Raw genomic sequence first — 17,740 nt, 5'->3', positions numbered from 1 at the left:
ACCAACAATAGGATGATAAGAAAGAAAAAACTCAGTACGACAAGTCATATGATCAGTTGCACTAGAATCCAAAATCCATGAGGTTTTAAAATCAGTGCAAGAAGCAAGAAGAGATATAGAACGTGTGTTCTTACCAGACAAGATCAAAGAACGGTCAGATGGCTTACACATATTATCAATAGCGGGTTTAAGCTGATCCAACTCCCTTTGCTGAATATTCACATATGGAGAGACATGTGGAGACTGCGTAATAATCAAACCATCTTCTAAATCGGCCATAGTGATAAGAAAGAGTGAAAAAACAGCACCAAAAACACACAACGTACACCCAAACGACGTCAGATCAGAGACAAAACCAAGCAGGAAAAGTTTTTTTTTTTTTTTTTTTGGTGAACAGTACCGCATTTTTTTTGAGCTGTTTCGGTCGTCTGATGAATAAGAAACCTCCGTAGAATGATAGATCTAAGAAAACAGAGTGAAACAGGGGTCTTCACGGTTCAAAAGGTCCCCGGAAAATTTTTTCCGACGGCGGCTTTGTGGCGGCGAGAGGCAAATAAGGTTTGGTTTTTAAAGACGGTGATTTGCGGAAGCATAGCCCTCAGAATCGAGAGCTCTGATACCAACTTGAAAAAGGGTAATGAAATATATTATTGAATTGTATGTAAACTGTACAAATGGTTCTCTATTTAAAGAGATTATATGACCTAATGGGCTTGGGCTAAGCCCAATACAACAAATAAATAAATAAATATTATTATTTACAACATTTTGTAAAGAACCAATTCAACCCAAAACTTAAGCTGTTAGGTGAGGCTACATTAATGATTTTATATATCTCTAACACGTCTTCATACAAGAGTCCACTAAGCTTGAAGAGTGAATAATGTACAAGCGCAACTACCTGTGTTAAGAAATTCCACAAGAGAAAGTGGGGCGGTGAGGATCGAACTCGTGACCACTTAGTCACTGAGGCTCTGATACTATGTAAAGAACCAATTCAACCTAAAAGTTTAAGTTGTATGGTGAAGCTTCATTAATGATTTTATATATCTCTAACATGTTTAATACTAACACTACTATATATAGAGATCATGTGTGGACTGTTCGAATCAATTTCATCTAATCAGGTTTATTCTCTGATAACTGCATGTTTGGAGTAACCTCCCAGAATTAATTCAGGGAGAATGAGAATTAACTTTTCAAGTCAAGCATAAAATCCATGGGATTTCTATTTCTTTAACAGGTTGATTCAAGCGTTGTAACTATAAAACATAATTTGAGAATTTACTGTTCCATGACTTTCTCTAGGTTATATTCTACGAGCAAGATTGGAACCCTCAGGTGGACAAGCAAGCTTTGCAGAGAGCACATAGAATTGGCCAGATGAACCATGTTTTGTGTATAAACCTCGTTACAGAACGTACAGTGGAGGAAGTATGTGTCTGTTGTATTTTTTATTCTTTGACAATGGAGGCCATTTACATATGGAAAAACATTTTCTCATGTTGCATGAGAATTCAATTCTCATGTTGTGACCCTTCGATTTGTTTGCAAAACTTTTTTTTTCTTTTTCATTTTTTAATAAATGTGGGCCCACCACTAGTTGAGTCAGAACATGAGAATTCAATTCTCAAGCAACATGAGAAAATCAAACCTTTTTACATATACTCTAGCAACTCACATGTTACCCTGTAGGTAATAATGCGGAGGGCAGAGAGAAAATTGCGGCTAAGCCTCAATGTTATAGGTGATAATATTCTGGAACATCATGATAAAGAAACATCTGGAGTTGGAACTAGTGATTTGAAATCCATCATATTTGGGTTACATATGTTTGATCCCAGTGATATTAATGATGGAAAACACGGGGACATGGAATTACCAGAAATTAATGCTATGGCTGACAAGGTGATTGCTATGCGTGATGAACAAATATTTGACAAGGATGACAGGAAATTTGAGGTCAATCCAAGAGACTTTGTAAAAGGAAATGATGTTAAGGAAGGAGGTTTTGCTTCTCTCTCCTGTGATCTTGGTCTTGATGAGGCTTCATATCTTTCTTGGATTAAAAAATTTGAGAAACTGTCTAAATCAAGTTGTGACTCAAACATGAACTTGAGGAGAAGAAGGAACTCAGATGAGGAAGAGTCTCACAAACTTGAGTCTGCAAAGAAGAAGGCAGAGGAAAATAAGCTGTCTAAGTGGAAAGCTCTAGGATACCATTCACTCAATGTGAAAGACCCTATCAGTCCACCAGATGGTGATATTATATCAGCTACCGGTTCTGTTCATTTTGTATATGGAGATTGTACAGCTCCATCAAACGTTTGTTCATCTGAACCTGCTATAATATTCTGGTAAACTTTTTTATTTGCCTCACTGCAGCTTTTGCTTTGATGCACGAAGATTTTAATAACTACATTGATGAAATGAATATTCAGTTGCAGCTTTATTCCATGCAGTAGCATTCTCTGTTGCATGATATTTAAACATCTGATGGTGAACCTATCGATTCTTTAATTGTTTGATCTTCCTGACTTTTCCCAATCATAAGAAGGCTTTTGGAAGCATTATGTATATTTGGTATATTTGTGTGTTTTTCTTTACTTTAAGAGTAAATATCTTTTTCGGTCCTCAGCAAATTTTACGATGCTCGCTTTAGTTCCTAGCAAATAAAAAGGCTATTCGTGGTCCCTAAGAAATTCAAAGTGGACCCATTTTAGTCCTTTTGAGGGACTAATCTGAGTTTTTTTTTTGAATTTGTGAGGGACCACGATTTCAACTAAATTGGTCCATTTTGAATTTCTTATGGACCACGAATAGCCTTTTTATTTGCTAGGGACTAAAGCGGCCATCGTGAAATTTGCTGAGGACTAAAAAGAGTATTTACTCTTACTTTAATATGTTAAAATACTGTATTGTATTGATTCTTCTTTCTTAGTGACAGGTTTACTTTTCTTCCTTGGACTGTGGTATAATAATCGATACCCTGATTACATGCACCTATGAATATATAATGGTTTTACAGTTGTGTTGACACCTCTGGACATTGGGGCCATGGTGGAATGTTTGATGCACTGACCAAACTTTCTACGAGCATTGGCGTTGCATATGAACGGGCTTCTGAGCATGGGGACCTGCATCTTGGTGATCTCCATCTTATAAAGCTTGAAGGTGAGCACTAATACAAGCTAATTTGTTAGGTCTGTATAGAAGCACATACCTGCAAGATGCTTCATGCATGCGAACATACAAAAATACTATCCTGACCCTCAAGCATGCAATCTTAATTCCTTGCAGTTTTAAAGCAGAAATCATCTCAATTTTTATAACGCAGTCTCTTTCGATGTCACCACCACACTATCAACCACATCTGCTATTTCTTCTTGGGGATTTTATTACCATTGACCATTCTTATTCTATCCGTTACCATACTTTGTTTTGGTAGTTCTAGTAAAGTAGTTGAGGTGATTGTAATGAACAATTGACCTAAGAAATAGTTAATGCTGGCGGCTGAACTTCCGTGAATGTGTAATCTGTCTGTCTTCTATCTTTCATTGATGGGTATCCTCTGAAAGGTGGGAATGGAGCATATTTCTGTTGCTGCAAATTACATTATGAATTATGTGGCGCATGTTTGTTATTAAAACAAAAAATGCTACATTTGCCAGTTACCACATTTAGTGTTCTTGGATTAGTGGTATGCTTGGTTGTCATTATTATGGGAGGAAGATTTTTTTTTTTTTTTAAGCTCTCTCTAAAAGATTTCTATGGTAAGCTGTTTTTTAATACTAAATAAGCTAATCCACACTAAGTTTTGCATGTATATAAGCACCTAAAGTCATGTGTTCAATCTCTGACATCTTTTGAATATCTGTATATGGTTCATGCCTCTTTATTGTGCCTTGTTAATTGTTAGATGGCTGTGATGAACAAAATATGGATGGTAGTGCTCCCAAAATAGTTGCTTTAGCTGTGGTTCAGTCTTACAATCCAAGGCGTAAAGTCCCTCGCAGTGAAATCTCACTTCTCCACTTGGAAAGCTGCTTATCAAAGGCAGCATTCTCAGCCGCACAAAATTCTGGTAACATGCCTCCACATTTATTTAATTCGATGTTCTATTATTACCTTGATTTTCCATTTCCTTTGTTAATTTATCATTTTTCTCTTCTCTTTGCTTCTTGCTTAGATGCATAGCTGTCGATTGTTCACATGTGTAGCCATGACCATTTATAGATGGTTATTTAAAGCATACTGCAGCAAAAGAAAATTGACCCATCATATGCATCTTACTACAAAATTGTTTTCTCCCTGCGACACCTTGATCCTGCATTACTACCATGTATAATATCAAGGGTTTCATGTTATTCCTATTGTTAGAATAGAAAATATAATATCTATAGATTTGTATAGATTGCATTCTTATTTGTAAATATTCTTTTCCTTATTTAGGATTTGGGTTAAGTTTGAACTTCTCACTTAAGCCCATTAGGGTCTCTATATATTGTATCTCTTTGTATCAGTTTAATACACAACATATTTTTCATATTTCCATATTCAAGTTGGTACCAGAGCTCTTTTGTTAGGGGACCCTCGCTTTCGCTTAAGACCTCTTTTTCGCTTTAAAACCTAAGCCAGCTTAGGTGTTCTCTTTTTCTTTGCCGTTTGTCCTTCCGGCAAGTCATCTAAGTCGTGTGCCCCTTCAGATTGCTTTCTATACTAGCCAGCACCTCCGTTCTTCGCTGGAATTGCCATTCGTCACTGTTCCGGTCACCGGAGAACTTTTCCGGCGACGATTTCAACCAAGACACCTGTGATCAGAACCTCCTCTCTCCGGCGACCTGTTCTGTGGAAGACCCACCATCGTCGAAGCTCACACGTGCCACCTCTCACCGGCGCGTGTGCACTGTTCCGGCGTCCTTTTTCGGCTATTCCAGGACAGAACAACTCGCCTTCTCCTCCCCTTTCCAGATCTGCTATTAGTTCTTCGTGGGTCTCACTTTCTGTGTGTGTCTCTTCTTGATTGGCCATCAGGTTAGTTTCTATTAACATGGTTTTGTACCTTTGTGATTTATTTTAATGGGTGAAGCTTCTCCTGTTCACTCGGAGGTCAATTCCCCTCCTCCTCCTGCCAAAAGTTCCTCAAGTATCATCTCCACCAATGTTGGGCCCATTACCTCCTCCAAACTGAAGGGTTCTGTTAATTACAAGAATTAGGTCACCTCTGTTCGAGTTTGGTTCTCTGGACAGGGGCATGGACAACATCTCACAGTTAAATCTATTGATATTTCTACGGAAGAAAAATCTGATTGGGAACGGATTGACAACCAGCTTTTGAGTATTCTTTGGCAGTCTATTAATCCAATCCCTTTGGATATTTTCTATTCTTCTCAAACATGCAATGAAGTGTGGGAAGAAGCAAAACACCTCTACACTAATGATGTTCAGTAGCTCTATTCTATCATGTCTCAATTTATGGATTTGCGCAAATCATCTGACACTCAGATGGAGACGTATGTTGGTAAAAGTCGATCTTTGATGCAGGCATATTTAGATATGTTGCTCTATCCTACTGATGCTTCTGCATATAGGAAACAAGTGGAGCGTCTGTTTATGGTTGCCACACTTTTTGGTCTTCCCGAAGAATATGATAATGTCCGTGATACTATATTGACTAGTGGGGATCCTGATTTATCACTGACTTATTAGCACCTTCTGAACCTCAATAAGAAATATGCTCCTGCATCATCTTCTGTTGTTTCCACTGCTCTTGTTTATTGTACTAACTTTCGCAGGAACAGTGATCGTGGTCGTGGTAAGGGCCAGGGAGGACGTGGTCAGTGACCTCATTATCATTATAGTCAACAACTTGGTCATTATGAGGAGTGTTGTTACACAAAGCCTTTAAGTGTATTTTTCTTGGTTATTCTCCTCTTTAAAAGGGTTATTGTTGTTATTCTCCAGATCTTAAGCGTTATTTTGTTTCCGCTGATGTCACTTTTCTTGATCAACAACCCTTTCATTCTATCCCATCTCAGTTGTCACAGGTTGATCATGTTCTTCCTGTTCCTTTTCTTGTCTTGTCTTTACTAGCTGCAGGAGACTTTATCCCATATGAGCGATCTATTGCTTCCATACCTGAGGATCGTCCTTTTCTCACCTATCAGCATCGTAAAATTGTGCCTCCTGCTGACTCATCGCCCTCTCTTGTTGATTCTTCCCCTCCGGCTCTTTCACCAGAGGCTCTTCTCATTTCTCAAAGAAAAGATATACGTACTATTCATAACCCTTATCCTTTTTATACTTTTTTGAGCTATGAAGGTCTTTCTACTCTTCATTTCACCTTTGTTTCTAGTCTTCTGTTTTTATTCCTAAGACCACAGGTGAAGCACTTTCCCATGCAGGGTGGCGCCATGCGATGCTTGATGAGATGACTGCACTTCATTCCAATAGCACTTGGGATCATGTTCCTGCTCCTCCAGAAAAGTCTATTGTTGGTTGTCGCTGGGTCTTTACTGTCAAAGTTGGACCTGATGCCATGTTGATCGTCTCAAGGTGCGCTTAGTTGCTAAGGGTTTTACTCAAATCTCCGGCCTTGACTATAGTGACACATTCTCTCCGGTTGCTAAGATGGCGTCCGTTCACATGTTTCTTACTTTTGCTGCCGTTCGTCATTGGCCACTCCTTCAACTTGACATTAAAAATGCTTTTCTTCACGGTGATTTATAAGAAGTTTACATGGAGTAACCACCTGACATTGTTGCTCAGGGGGAGTCTGGGAAGGTTTGCCAACTTCGTAAATCCTTATATGGTCTCAAGCTGTCTCCTCGGGCATGGTTCGGTCGTTTCAGTTCTGCTGTTCAGGCTTTTGGCTTAATCCGCAGCAAAGTTGACTATTTTGTATTTTATAGGTTCACATCTCCTGACAAGTGCATCTATTTGTTAGTCTATTTCGATGACATCATTCTCACTGGAATTCGTCAGTTGAAACAATATTTGTTCAGTCAATTTCAAACAAAGGACCTTAGTAAGCTTCGTTACTTCTTAGGGATTGAGGTGGCACAGTCTAGACAAGGCATTTCTATTTGTCAAAGGAAGTATGCCTTAGATATCCTCGAAGAGACTGGTATGTTGGGATGTAAATTAGTTGATAAACCCATGGATCCTATTATCAAATTATTGCCCGGACAGGGGGAGCCGTTGTCCGATCCTGGTCGTAATCAGAGGTTGATTGGGAAGCTCAATTATCTTACTGTGACTAGGCCGGACATTTCTTTTGCTATTAGTACGGCTAGTTAGTTCTTTGACTCCCCTTGTGATTTTCATTGGGATGTTGCTGTGAGGATCCTTCGGTACATCAAAGGAGCACTGGGGAAAGACTTGTTATATTCAGATCAGGAAATACAAAAATTTGTGGTTATTAGATGCTGATTGGGCAGGATCACCCTCAGACAGGCGCTCTACTTCAGGCTATTGTGTCTTCTTTGAAGGAAACTTAATTTCTTGGAAGAGCAAGAAACAACCTGTTGTTGCTCGATCTAGTGCAGAAGCTGAGTATCGTGCAATGACAATTGCTATCTGTGAGCTAATCTGGTTAAAGCAGTTTATTCAAGAGCTTCATATTTGTGAACAGAAACAACCCATGACACTCATTTGTGACAATCAAGCTGCACTACATATATCATCTAATCATGTATTTCATGAGAGAACCAAACATATAGAGATTGATTGTCACTTCATTCGAGAAAAGATTCAGTTAGGAGAAACCAAAACAAGTTTCGTCAACTCCAATGATCAATTCGCGGATGTCTTCACTAAAGCTCTTAGAGGTCCTCAGGTTGAATACATTTGTAACAAGCTCGGTGCTCACAATATATACCCACCAGCTTGGGGGAAGGGGGGGTGTTAGAACAGGAAATATAATATGTATATGTAAAGAACCTTGGGATACACCACCCCAAAAGCTAGCTCAAAGGGTGGGAGTGCCCAAGGCCTTATAAACTCCACATTAGTTGCACATACAACCAATGTGAGACTATATATCTCAACACGCCCCCTCACACAAGAGCCCATTGGGCTTGAAGAGTGGACAAAGCAACAGGCCCAGCCTACCTGTGCTAAGAAATTCCACAAGAGAAAGTGGGGGACGGCGAGGCTCTGATACCATGTAAAGAACCTTGAGGTCACCACCCCAAAAGCTAGCTCAAAGGGTGGGAGTGCTCAAGACCTTATAAACTGCACATTAGTTGCACATACAACCAATGTGGGACTATATATCTTAACAGTATATGTTTGTATATATTGCATTCCTATTTGTAAATATTTTTTTCCTTATTTAGGATTTGGGTTAGGTTTGGGCTTTTCACTTAAGCCCATTAGGGTCTCTATATATTGTATTTCTTTGTATCAGTTTAATACACAACATATTATTTCGTATTTCCATATTCAAGTCCTATCACAGGGACTCCCAAAACGATGTCATTTATATAAGCACAAGAAGAGAAAAGCTAGAAAGGAAATTATATCTACAGAATTATCAAAATGTAGTAATCTTTATATTTCTCATTATTGTTAAGAAAATTGTATGGATAACTCAATTGCCATAGGTTACATTGTATTTAATAGCATTTTTTTTTTTCAGTTGATAGGGTGTACATGCAATCTACTTTAAGTTGAAGGGCTGTCTTTGGGCATTTGTACCCCTGTTCCTTAGTGAATTTGGAGAGCATTTTCTTTTTTGAAAAGCATATAAAATATTCCAGAATATGAATACTTAAATAGAGGGTTATTGTTTAGACATTTCTAACTTCTTGTCGATAGTCGATAAGTACTTCAAAATTAAATCTATATATGATTATTATGACGAGTTTACAATTGAAGCTTACTGATACAAAATTCTTTTGATTATTCTGCAAAGCATCAATACACATGCCCCGGATTGGTTATCAAGATGGATCTGATCGTTCTGAGTGGTACACCATAGAACGGCTTCTAAGAAAATATGCTTCCATTTACAATATAAATATATTTGTGTAATGCTCTCTTTCCCTCTCCATCCATGCACACACATCATTTTCAGATTTGTGAACAGATACTCATTTGGATACAGTTCATATAACTGATCTTCAATTTTTTACAGATATTATTATCGAAGATCGCGTTAAGGCTCCAGGTTTACCTAACTTCTCAGACTCAAAAGGGTAGTTCTTGCATATACAATATTGAAGATATCGTTGTCCTACTAGTCTACTACGTAGTTCTGTATGTATACTTGCATGTATATAATATAACAATTTAGACGATTGAAACAAGTTTAATATTTTGCAAATCCTCTGAAGTCATAGAATATTCGTGTTTTTTTAAATAAAAAAAATACATATTTAACATTTATCTTGTTCTTGCTTTTGTTCAAACTAAACCTCACAGGATATATTAAAAATTTGTTGGTTTAGTGGCGATGCAGTTAAATCTCAAGATTTGACCTGCTCAAAGGATAGTAGGTCTGATTCTTAGGACTCGCAACTTCTATAGAGAGCGGGGAGTGGTTCAGATTCGAAATCGAATTAGTTGAGTTCATTAATGCTTCGGACATTGGTTGGTTATCTTAAAAAAACAAAAACAAAATCCTTGCATAGTATAATATGAAAATAGACACGACAGATTTGTGATCAATATTACCTCCCCCATGTTCTATAAACAAAAGCATTTTACATTGTACTTGTTGGTAGTTATTATTGGGTTTTATTAATCTCATGTCAAAGGAGATAAGTTATTTCATGTCATAGAGATAAACTCGTGAGTTCCATCACCTGAAAAATAAAAAGAAAAGAAAAGAAAAAGATGGCACAGTTATCGAAGAGTGTGTAGGAGAGAAACTTATCACATGTTACGTAAGAGTAGTTTTTCTCTTTATTATTACTCGTGCGGGATATATTACTGAGAGTGAGGTGTGTGCTTAGCTGTTTAAATATGCTGAGCCATGACCATCACGACATTCGTGTTCAAATCTGTAGAAACATGACATCCAATCCGTTCTTACGACACTATCTTTAACCATTGTTCTTTCTTGTTCTAGATTTAATTTTCAAAACGTTGGCAATTTGTCTTCAAGCATGCTTAAGCATGATTTTGTTAAAACGTCTCATTTGTGGATAAAAGTCAGTTTACATCGCAGACTGGGAATTGGAGTCGGCAATGTATAACTTAAGGATGCTACTAAATCAACTCGAACAGAGAAGACAAAAGACAAGATTTTAAATTAGAAAACCACCCTTTTTAAGAAAAATTAGATAAAAGAAAAAGGTGATGTAAAACATGAACTTTAAAAGTGGATGACTATTCTGAGGTTTATGTTATGGCTTTTTGTTTACTTGTGACTTTTGATATGAAATGTAACCATCATGCATAATAGCACAATGATGTATAATCATTCTCCCTTTTTATTTTTGGAGCCTATATAAGGCATATATTTTATGAAAAGTGAATAAGAAGAACTTGTGATATTCTCATGCTTTTCAAGATTTCACGTGTTCTTATCTATATTTTCTCCCTTCATTTTATATTTTATTTTAATATTACAAAATGTTATTAGTATGATAGTCCCTTCCAACTAGGGTTGAAATATTTCCACTCAAAGCCGTAATTTTTATCTACAAGGTGACTATTCATTTGTTTATTTATTTATTTTATCAATTTTTAACTAATTCTTCTTCTACCAATTATCTATTTTAATCTTTGTTTATGCTCTTGAAGTGGCAATGGCATTTGACAAAATATGTTGAAGTAATTGTATGCTAATGAGCATGAAATGGAAATATTTTGAAAAGAAAAAAAATTATTCGCAATTTCACTATAATTTAATAAATATTCTAGATGCACTTAATGCCATAATTAATGCTAATACATCGGGCACACACGAGGTGTTACATTGAGCATTTGCATGTGTTTTTTGAGATTCCATATAGAATCAAGTACTTGGAGCCCTTAATGGGTGATTTGTTTAATACACGATTTGCTGATTAAATATTTAGTGAGGGACATTGCCAGACATTAGGGGGAGAAATCTAAAAGTTTAATGAATCCTAAGAAATTTTTCTGAAAAAATAAAGAATAAATTATTTTGGTCTTTATACAAGTATAATTGAACTTGAAGTTCAAAATATCATTAACTTGTAAACTTTAGCAAGTCAAATGCCATGTTTTTACTGATCACAAAAGAGTGACTAAGTCTTATATTCTTACAAAAATTCACCACCTATAGTGGAGATTCCAATGGGATAAAATATGTTTGAGTCCAGTCAACATCAGAAGCGTGAATGCCTTGTAGGGACTAAAGACATAAATCTGTAGAAAAAGAAAATAAGTCACTCATCGCGCCTCCTAAATAGGTTAATCTTGAAAAAAGCAAACCTATTGAAATGAGTGTAGTTACAAACTATCATAGATGACTCATTTGTGTTATGAGTGTAGTTACAAACTCATCACGCCTCCTAAATAGGTTAATCCTGAAAAAAGCAAACCTATTGAAATGAGTGTAGTTACAAACTATCATAGATGTCTCATTTGTCTTATCAGTAGCTCTTCTTGTCTGAAGAGATAATCTGGATCCATAACCCAAAACCTTTCAAGAATGCTAGAAGCATTCAAACTTGAAATGAATGGAAGGAGGCAATTAAGGAAGAACAAGGGTTTCTGGAGAGACTCGACATCAATTGTTATGTTTCTTATTCTCGTATAATTGATTTTGTTAAGTTTCATTACTTTATATGTGTGGCACTAAGATGCATCTTAAGATGCATTTAATGGATGTCATGATTGTAAGGTCACTTAATCAAGATATTTATATGAAATTCCTAAAGGATTCCCCATATCCCATACGGGAAAGAATAAAAAGCGCAACATGCTTAACATTAAGCTGCAAAGATCATTGTATGGTCTCAAACATATTATTCTCCCAGTCTATAGATTGAGCATCTTCAAAAAAGGATATTTTATTGCACCAATGTAAATATATAAGTGCCCGTTGGTCCTTTCACTAGAAGTGAATAAAGATCCATTTAGAACTAAATAAGCTAACAATAGAGGATTATGACTTGAAGTTCCTTATCTTAAATGCTATAGGAGCACTATTATACCCTGCAAGTTGAAATAGGCTTGATATTGCAATTGCAGTATATCATCTAGCTAGATACAGTGTTGCCCCTTCTCGAAGACATTAGAATTACGTTGAACATATTTTCGTCATCTTTAGGTTCTGTTGATCTTGGTCGGTTCTATCCAATGGATAGAGCTTTTACATTGGTTGAATATTCTGATGCTTACTATTAGATATATAGTTACAAATTAGATATGCATATCTTTGTGGAAGCACTGCAATGTGAAGGAGGGTTATAAAAGCAAAGCTTAATTGCTACTTCCTTAAATCACTTTGAGACATTTGCTTTATATGAAACTACTTGAAAATGTGTTTAAAATAGCACATTATTGTTTTATATGGTTTACCCATACTTGATAATACCCTCTGATCTAGATAAAATATAGTAGGCCCATTAGAGGCCCAAAGACATATAAAGAAGTCCAATCTCATGAAGGGCCCGGAACTAAGCGCGATGGCCATCATCGCGCGCATGACATGACGCGATGCCCCCATCGCGCATAAAATCTCCCTTTGGCATAAGCTCCAGAGATAAGAAAGCTAACTTAAGAACCAAGGCAAACTCACCACGCCTTTGAGCTAATAAACAAAGGACAGCACCAGCTCGTCGCAACTCTATTAGGATAGCTCAACATTAAGAAGATAAGGCTATTCAGGTTCTAGCCTAACCTGCAGTCCAAACATGGCCAATCAGAGGCCGAACCGCCTTATGAAGGTGGCATCAGAACCACTATATAAGCAGATGGTACACACCCCGGTACATCTATCTAATTCATTAAGAATATACTTACACCTGCCTCTGATACTGACTTAAGCATTGGAGTGTCTTCGCAGGTACCCCCCCATCCAGTCTCATCGCGCCAACAAACATACAGATCATCATCAACAACTCCAAGTCCAAGACGAAGAACATCCTCACCACAGTAATCGTGTGTGATTAGGTCCGATATACTTTGGCCAGTCCATATTATATTTGGTCTGATCATTGGCGTCGTCTGCGGGAAGGATCCTCCAAATAAAAGGAAGATAATAAAACTTCTTTCAATTAAAAGGATCCTCCAAAAGGATCCTCCAAATGAAAGGAATATAATAAAACTTCCTCCAATAAAAAGGATCCTCCAAAAGGATCCTCCAAATAAAAGGAAAATAATACAATTTCCTCCAAATAAAAGGATTCTCCAAAAGGACCCTCCAAATAAAAGGAAAGGATCCTCCAAATAAAAGGAAAGGATCCTCCAAAAGGACCCTCCAAATAAAAGGAAGATAATAAAACTTCCTCCAAGCTACAGCGCGATGAAGAATACGCAAGGAAGATAAAGCCTTAACTGGTTAAAACCTCCTCCAAACTACAGTGCGATGAAAATCACGAAAGGAAGCAATGACTTCCAAACACGAACACAAGTTCCATGACAAAGTACAAGGGAGAAACCCCAATATCATCAAGAAGAGAAGAAGGACGAGGAGGGTAATACTCCTCAAAAGTAATCAACTTGGTAAGGTACGCTGAAAGTATTTTTGTTTTAGCATAATTCTTCATTTAAAGAAGGTATATCTCAAAGTACGAAGAGCTACAACCATTCTATGAAATTATACATGCATGGTATGCAGTCATAAAACATCTTTCTGAAAGAAGACATGATATATTTTAAAGCCATTGCGGCTTGCACAAATTAACATTGTTCCATACAAATTGGGGCCAATCCCCTTACAAACCAAAATCCAAAAAAAGAACATCAATGAAAATCAAATTGTCTGAATAGACATGTCCTGAGGACCCTCATTCATTTCTGCGCGATCCTCACCCTCAGTAGTTGGCCCTTGAGGGGTTGGCTCTTAAACGGATGGCGCGATGGTCTCTTTATCCATTGCGCTAATTAGGTCTACCATAACCTCTTCATCTTTGTCATTTAAAGTCATTAACTGACTATTCTTAACATAGTAAAGATAATGGACGTTGTCCAACCTAAATGACGGGTTGAAGAGGCGAACATGCTTCATAATGTTAGTATAGGTCCCTTCAGCTTCCTTCTCAAACAAGTCTTGAAACTTCTTGACTTCGTCATTCAGCTGGGCTTCCATCTCTTTCCAAGCATCAGTGTTTCCTTCCAACTCCAAGACGCGCTTATTTAAATTAATCTTTTCTGACTTTAATTCTTTATTTGCCGCCTTTACTTCTTTCAACTCCTGTTTTACCTTCGCCATCTCATCCTCAGCCTTCTTCAATTTTTCTTCAAAGCCTGTGCGCTGTTCAATAATATCGCCCTTTAATTCGTCAATGCGTTCTGTTGGGTGGTTTGCTGATGGTGGAAAAAATATATTTGATGTTGAAGGACGTTCCTCTGTTCTAAATTAGCAATAGAACACAAAGTTGTTCCCTTACTTCCAACCCAAGTGCGTAAGTGCATGCATCAAGTAATAATGGGTGTATTAATGCCTATATTATCGTTCCCACGAGGATAGAACTCTAAATAATGTCTTAAACTATTTTATAAAGAATGAAAATAAAAAGAAAAGTTAGTGATTGAACTGTCTGGTCAAACGTTCCCTACTGTCTTGACAACGTTCCTCAAGAACAGTAAGTTCAGTCTGATGGCAAACAACTCTTCGCGTCGTTATATATGTGATCCTTCTTGTTGAGAGAAGTACGACAATAGTCATTGGAGATTGATAGATACAAGATTGAACAAATGAAAAATAAAATAGTAATAACTATAACCAAGAGACAACAAGGCGGATGGTTTAAAAACAGTTTTTAACATAAGGAACGGATTTACTGCTCCACTCTTAAATAATTATTTTCTCTGCTCAAGACTTAGCATTTTTTGGCTTTGTCCCAGTTTCTTAACTGCCAACTTTGATTCCTCAGCTCATGGACTAGATGGCTCACAAGTTTCCATATTCCTATGGCTCCTTGACTCCAACAGGTACTTGGTACTGAACCTTAAAATGGATGAAGTGACCCCTTATTCCTAAGGTAACCAATAGTGTTTTTGCCATAACACTACCTTCCCCCAATGACTAAGCTGTCTGAAATCCCTTTCTTAAGGAAGTTCCTTTCTCAGTATGTGTTCAATTTCCATTGATACACAATGAATATAGCTTACTTAGCCAGAGAAATACAAAAAGCTTCAGTCAAGAGTTTTGAAAATAATTCTTTAAGAGTTTTGCAGCTTATCCGTTCCACAAATACTTTAGCCCATGGCTGTTACTTTAAACATAATTATTCTAAACTGAAATCCCATAGACCCGAGATTCAGCTCAGAGATAACGAGTGGAAAGGAAAGAAGAAGCACTTATATTGAAATGAAACAAGAAAGATTACAACAAATTATAAAGTGGAGAAGATGGTTGATGCTCGTGAGGAGTCTTAAGGGGATGATACAGAACTAGGGAGAAGTGTTGTCACTCAACTATAGCTACAACTATACAAAATTAAACTACAAACTAACTAATACTAGTTGATCTCTTCTTAAGGAATTCAATCCCTTAGGAATTCGATGATGTCTTCATGTTTGGGACGTCCTATTTATAGGAAGAAGAGTGAATGGCAGTCTTGTAAAATCCCTTTGGAGTTGGTTTCTTGACTGTATGGCTGGGGCGGTGGCAACAGTGTTTGGAAGCTTGCAACTTGTTGGATTGGACAGTTTTTGTTGAGATTAGCCATTTTCTTGCAGTCCCCCATGTCTTGCTTTCTTCTTAGCCAATGAGAACTCTTTATTCCCTGCTGTTCACGTTTCTTTGTGCGTAATTGATGCACCGCCTCTGCTTTATGGAGACTTTGTTTCTACGTTTCCTGCAAAGTGAACAGAGGCATTAAATGAGTGGAGCAGGTGCAATAAATGCTCTCAATCCGTTACCCTTTTAATATGTTTTCCAAACGATTACGTTATCATCCGTTCCCCAACTGTGTTTTTGTCACAAATGTGTAAAACAAGTGATTTTCATGCTGAAGTTGCTCATCGGATGAGGGAACGAATTGTATTTTGCCATCAAAATGGGCTTAGATGGGAAAAAATTTACATCCCATCAAACCCCAAAACTAAACTCTTGGTTGTCCTCAAACAACTCAGAAATAATTGTTTAGACAACTCAATTTCAAAGAATAGCTCAACAGAAAGAAACTTCAGCCAGTGAGCAATCATGATCTTTTCAAAAAATGAACTACCTTCTATAGGTAACAAGTAAAAAGAATTTGTTCCAAGGTAAGTGAAGGTTGCTGATCTTTTGTCTCACTATCACTCAGGGCTTGGTGTTTTCTATGTCCATTCCTAGATGTGATTCTTCAGAACTTGCTTTTCTGCTGCTTTCCTATGAAGTGTAGATCTCTTCCCTTCCAAGGATCTTTGGAATGGTGGGTTTATGGAGGTGTGGAAGAATAGTGGTCTTAATTATGGGGCCAAGGAACGTTTACTTTTGTGCTTTTGAACTGAACTTTTCTGTTTGAGGGAACGCCTTTTCTTTTTGTACCTTTTCTTCCCTTGAAGGAAAGTTTTCTGGTATTTTCTTCTGAATTCTTTGGAATGCCTTTTCCCGTTTTCTTTGTTTTCTTTCTTTTGTCCTTTTGTTCATTTTTGGGTCTGTTCCTTGCCCTTTTTGGTTGACCTGGTGATGTGTGGATGATTATAGATGGAATGGGAGTGAGTGTATGGTTGGTTGATCCCTGTTAGTGAAATTCATCTGTTCTTCAGCAGTACTTACAACATCAAGGCAAGTTTAGAAGTTTCATTGTGGTTACACCTCAGGAACGCTCTCATAAGTAAGTGTTTGGCCTTTTTCCGTTCCTTACCAGCTTTAGTTCACACAGATCAGCATCCCTCAAAATCTGAAGATTAAATTCTCTGCACTTTTCATATTTCAAGCGCTCAGAGAAAGAATAAGAATGATTAGTCATTGACTTTGTGTTTCATGTTATTGGCTATTCAAAATTGTACAACCTTAATACTATAACTGAAATGTATGTACCAACCAGTTTGAACAAAAAGATTTTTCATTTCAAAAAAAAAAATATTTACAAGGGAACAGAGAGGAAATAAATACATCATACTGAAAATAAACTAAAACTTAAACAATTAGGAGGGTTTTCTCATTTTCACTGGGGACGTCTCTTGTCCATGTTGGTATCCTTCTGAGCACCCTCAGCTTCGTTAGCAGCATCAACTTCCTCTTGCGTAAGTGGTCTTCTCCTGAGCTGATCTCTTAGTCTTCTTATTTCAGCTTCAGGGAGCCATTTCTCAGCATCCTTCAGTAGATCACTGATTATTGCAACGAGGTAATTGATGGTGGATCTCATCATTGTCCTACGAGTGCGAATGTGGACAATCTTCCCTTCAACATCTAACAACCTAAACTCCAACTGATAGATTCTCCCTTCTAAAAATGTTCGAAAGGCCTTGAAGGCTTCTTTGGTTTCTTTTCATTCTTCAGAATGTTTGAGGAGGAGCTTATTAAGAAGTAGTTCAGGTCTATGGTTATGCAGGGAGTTGGAAAGTATCAGGGAGTTAGATGCTCTTCTGATCTCACCCTTGACAGCTTGTAATGTTGACGCAGAAGAGGCAGCACTGGTGTCTTGGATGGTTGCTTTGATGG

General features: G+C 37.3%; 1 protein-coding gene across 1 annotated transcript in view; it reads left to right on the top strand.

Annotated features, from left to right (window-relative positions):
- Positions 1–9,242, top strand: part of LOC133310191 (probable helicase CHR10) — a 43,552-nt gene extending 34,310 nt beyond the window's left edge. Inside the window, exons 12-17 of the mRNA XM_061511094.1 lie at positions 1,309–1,434; positions 1,696–2,357; positions 3,029–3,174; positions 3,920–4,084; positions 8,918–9,032; positions 9,140–9,242. Of these exons, the coding sequence (XP_061367078.1) occupies positions 1,309–1,434; positions 1,696–2,357; positions 3,029–3,174; positions 3,920–4,084; positions 8,918–9,032; positions 9,140–9,164 (1,239 nt within the window). The 3' untranslated portion in view covers positions 9,165–9,242. The remainder of the gene's footprint in view (positions 1–1,308; positions 1,435–1,695; positions 2,358–3,028; positions 3,175–3,919; positions 4,085–8,917; positions 9,033–9,139) is intronic.
- Positions 9,243–17,740: the final 8,498 nt, after the last annotated feature.

This window comes from Gastrolobium bilobum, unplaced genomic scaffold, assembly GCF_033153095.1.
Source record: "Gastrolobium bilobum isolate Gb01-03AN ecotype WA unplaced genomic scaffold, APGP_CSIRO_Gbil_v1 utg1142, whole genome shotgun sequence".
NCBI lineage: Eukaryota > Viridiplantae > Streptophyta > Magnoliopsida > Fabales > Fabaceae > Gastrolobium > Gastrolobium bilobum.
The sequence above is the reverse complement of the archived record's forward strand: the minus strand, read 5'-3'. Positions and strand labels throughout refer to the sequence as shown.